Source organism: Chaetodon trifascialis, chromosome 11, assembly GCF_039877785.1.
Source record: "Chaetodon trifascialis isolate fChaTrf1 chromosome 11, fChaTrf1.hap1, whole genome shotgun sequence".
Classification (NCBI taxonomy): domain Eukaryota; kingdom Metazoa; phylum Chordata; class Actinopteri; order Chaetodontiformes; family Chaetodontidae; genus Chaetodon; species Chaetodon trifascialis.
The window spans coordinates 765,804-770,010 of NC_092066.1; the positions used below are offsets into that span (position 1 = coordinate 765,804).

At 45.7% G+C, this 4,207-nt stretch overlaps 1 protein-coding gene across 1 annotated transcript; it reads left to right on the plus strand.

Moving 5' to 3' along the window:
* Positions 1-2,812: 2,812 nt before the first annotated feature.
* LOC139338629 (uncharacterized) lies at positions 2,813-3,574 on the plus strand (the record flags this gene model as incomplete). The annotated part of the gene is made up of 1 exon (XM_070973815.1): positions 2,813-3,574. A coding segment is annotated over exon 1 (762 nt), but the record flags the coding sequence as incomplete, so codon positions are not given.
* Positions 3,575-4,207: the final 633 nt, after the last annotated feature.

Below are 4,207 nucleotides of genomic sequence, written 5' to 3' on the forward strand. Positions count from 1 at the left end.
ACTGTGGGAGGATTGACATGAGCAGCCAATCAGTGACAAACCAGCTGGATGATGCTTCAAACTCAAGACGCCATGACAACAAATAAATGGACACTGAAAACACTGAAAACTCAAATATGTTCCAAAATCAACAAGAATGACACCAGCATGACGGATTTAGAGGTTGCAGGTCATCCTGTTCTTTATGTCCTTACGACACACTTGGACTTTCGTTAAGTGATTGGTTTCATCTGGTGCCATTGATAAATGTAGCTGGGTATCATCTGTATGGCAACAAAATATTAAGGAGTGTTTCCTGATAATGTTGCCTCAAGGACGCAAATACAGGGTGAATAGAACTGGTCCAAGCAACTGGCTTTAGTGAACATAGAAGAATCACATTCATGTGGACAAATTGAAATGGATCTGAATAATAGGATTTAAACCAGCTTAGTGCAGTTCTCTTAATGCGAATGAAGTGTTCCAGTCTCTGTAACAGGACACCATGGTCAATGGTGTCAAATGCAGCACTGAGATCTAACAAGACTAGGACAGAGACCAGTCCTTCCTCTAATGTAATTAGACAGTCTTTTGTAACTTTGACCAATGCTGTCTCTGTGATGTGGTGCACTCTAAATCCTGACAAACTATTGCTGTGTAGAAAATCACACAGCTGATTAGCGACTCCTTTCTCAAGAATTTCAAAGAGAAAGCGGAGGTCAAATACTGATCAAGCATAACATTATGACTACCCGCCTAATATTGTGTTTGACCCCCTGTTGCTGCCAAAACAGCCCTGACCCATCGAGGCATGGACTCCAATAGACCCCTGAAGGTGTGCTGTAGTATCTGGCACCAAGATGTTCGCAGCAGATCCTTTAAGTCCTGTAAGTTGCGAGGTGGGGCCTCCATGGATCGGACTTGTTTGTCCAGCACATCCCACAGATGCTTGATTAGATTAAGATCTGGGGAATTTGGAGGCCAAGTCATCACATCAAACTCGTTGTTGTTGTTCACAAACCATTCCTGAACCATTTTTGCTTTGAGGCACAGCACATGATCCTGCTGAAAGAGGCCACAGACATCAGGGAATACCGTTTCCCTGAAAGGGTGTCCATGGTCTGCAACAATGCTTTGGTAGGTGGTACGTGTCAAAGTAACATCCACATGAATGGTAGTACACAAGGTTTCACAGTAGAACATCACCCAAAACATCACACTGCCTCTACCAGCTTGCCTTCTTTCCATAGTGCATCCTGGTGCCATGTGTTCCCCATGTAAGCGACGCACACGCACCTGGCCATCCACATGATGCAAAAAAAACGTGTTGCGTCAGACCAGGCCACCTTCTTCCATTACTCTGTGGTCCAGTTCTGATGTTCATGTGCCCATTGTTGCCATTTTCGGAGGTGGACAGAGGTCAGCATGGACACCCTGATTGGTCTGCGGCTATGCAGCCCCAAACGCAACAAACTGCGATGCACTGTGTAATCTGACACCTTTCTATCAGAACCAGCATGAACTTATTTGGCAATTTGAGCGACAGTAGCTCAGCTGTTTGATTGGACGTCCGCTGTTTTGTTATCTTCTTTTTGTTAGAGGGACAATAGAGTTCAGTGGCATATGCAATGAACCAATAGCTGTAGTTTCACATAATGACCACATACAAGACAAGTTCTACAGGAGAGGAGAGTGTCAGTGAAATGTGTTGAGTGTAAACTCGTCAGTCGGGGGAATAACAGGGCTGTGAATGAGCCCTGACACTGTGATCAGGCTCCTCCTCCTAATCCACCAACTGATTGTTGATGAAGACTAAACACAGAGATCACAGCCTTCTTTAGACCTGCTGGAGCTCACAGTGACTCAACACTGCACACATGACGCCTCTGTTCATCTCAGTGTTGCTGGCTGCGATGTGCCTTGGTATGAACACAACTCTGTTTCTTTGACATCAATCCAACATTGACATGATTCTTTGACAGCACACTGATACTGTTTGTGGCTGTTTTACAGGAAGCAGAGCACAAAAAGGCAACGTGCTGCAACCCAAAGGAGACGAGACTGCTACTGAAGGACAGGAAGTAACACTTGGCTGTCAATATAACAGCAGTTCATCAAATGATTATCTCTTCTGGTACAAACAGGATGGAAACAACAGCCCCAGATTCATACTGAGCCACTTTAAGGTTGGTCCGGGAAAAACAGAGGATGAGTTCAAGGACAGATTTTCATCCACACTGAATTCCACCTCAAGATCAGTTCCTCTGAAGATCCAGAAGCTTCAGCTGTCTGACTCTGCTGTGTACTACTGTGCTCTGCAGCCCACAGTGACAGGAAACACCACAACTCTGTACAAAAACCTTTGGAGCAAACACAACAGAATCCTCCACAACGTCCACTAGAGGGAGTCACACACTGTTCAGCTTCAATGGGATGTGATGAAACAGTCTACAGTCTTTTCACTGCTGAGATACAGCTGCAATGATGAGCTTGAGTAATGACGATAATCTGAAACATGACATGACGTGTTGACGTGCTGAGGTAAGCGTATCGTCTCACTTCCTGTTTCTGGTTGCTGCCTTACAAGTAGTGTGCGTTTGTCGCTCTTGTTCCTCTGAGTGTAATTTGCTCTGTGTTTTGTTACAGCGGCCTTTTATCCGCGTGCTAGAGTAACATCAGTTCTGCTCAAGCACCCATAAGTCTGTTTATTTAGCGACCGTCAATTTTATTTGTCTACGCGCTTGTCTGCTCTGCTAGCTATACCAACTTAGCCTAGCAGCTAGCGATGGCTTCTCTCTGTCCCTCTCCAGCTCTCTCCTGCTTGGTGTGTCACATGTTTAGCTACTCCTCTGCCTCCTTTAGTGATACTGGTACGTGTAATAAATGTAGTTTATTTGGTGCGTTGGAGGCGAGGCTTAGTGAATTGGAAGCTCGGCTCCGCACCATGGAAACAAAACCATTAGCTATAGTTAGCCGTCCCTCGACAGCTCCCGAGCAGCCGGGAAACCAGGGAGGCTGGGTGACTGTTCGAAGGAAGCATAGTCCGAAGCTGAAGCCCACGGGTCACCACCAACCGCTTCATGTTTCTAACAGGTTCTCCCCACTCGGCGACACACCCGCTGAGAAACCAACTCTGATTATTGGCAGCTCCATTTTGAGAAATGTGAAGTTAGCGACACCAGCGACCATAGTCAAATGCCTGCCGGGGGCCAGAGCGGGCGACGTCGAATCAAATTTGAAACTGCTGGCTAAGGATAAGCGTAAATACCGTAAGATTGTTATTCACGTCGGCGGTAATGACACCCAGTTACGCCAATCGGAGGTCACTAAAATTAATGTGGAATCGGTGTGTACATATGCTAAAACGATGTCGGACTCCGTAGTTTTCTCTGGACCCCTGCCAAATCTGACCAGTGATGACATGTTTAGCCGCATGTCATCGTTCAATCGCTGGCTGTCGAGGTGGTGTCCAGCAAACGGTGTGGGCTTCATTGATAATTGGCAGACTTTCTGGGGAAGACCTGGTCTGATTAGGAGAGACGGCATCCATCCCACTTTGGAGGGAGCAGCTCTCATCTCTAGAAATCTGACCGATTTTATTTATGAACCTAACCCCTGACAACTCAGAGTTGAGACCAGGAGGCAGAGCTGCAGTCCTACACGCTTCTCTGCGCCTCCATTAGAGCAGTTACCCACCCAACACTCCATAGAGACTGTGTCTGCCCCCCGACCATGTAAACTAAGTAAACCAAAAGCACAGAGAAGAGGAGTTAAACATAAGAATCTAATTAAAATTAGAACAACCTCTGCAATAGTACAACAAGATAGGAGAATTAAATGTGGACTCCTTAACATCAGATCTCTGTCCTCTAAAGCTGTTCTAGTAAATGAGTTAATATCAGACCATAATGTTGATTTATTTTGTCTGACTGAAACCTGGCTGTGTCCTGAAGAGTATGTGAGCCTGAATGAAGCTACTCCTCCGAGCCATATTAATACTCACATTCCTCGAGGCAGCGGTAGAGGAGGTGGAGTTGCAGCCATTTTTGACTCAAGCCTTTTGATCAACCCTAAACCTAAACTCGACTATAACTCATTTGAAAGCCTTGTTCTCACTCTTTCTCATGAGAAATGGAAAACAGTGCAGCCACTTTTATTTGTTGTAGTATACCGCTCTCCTGGTCCTTACTCCGAATTTATAGCTGAGTTCTCGGAGTTTCTATCAGGT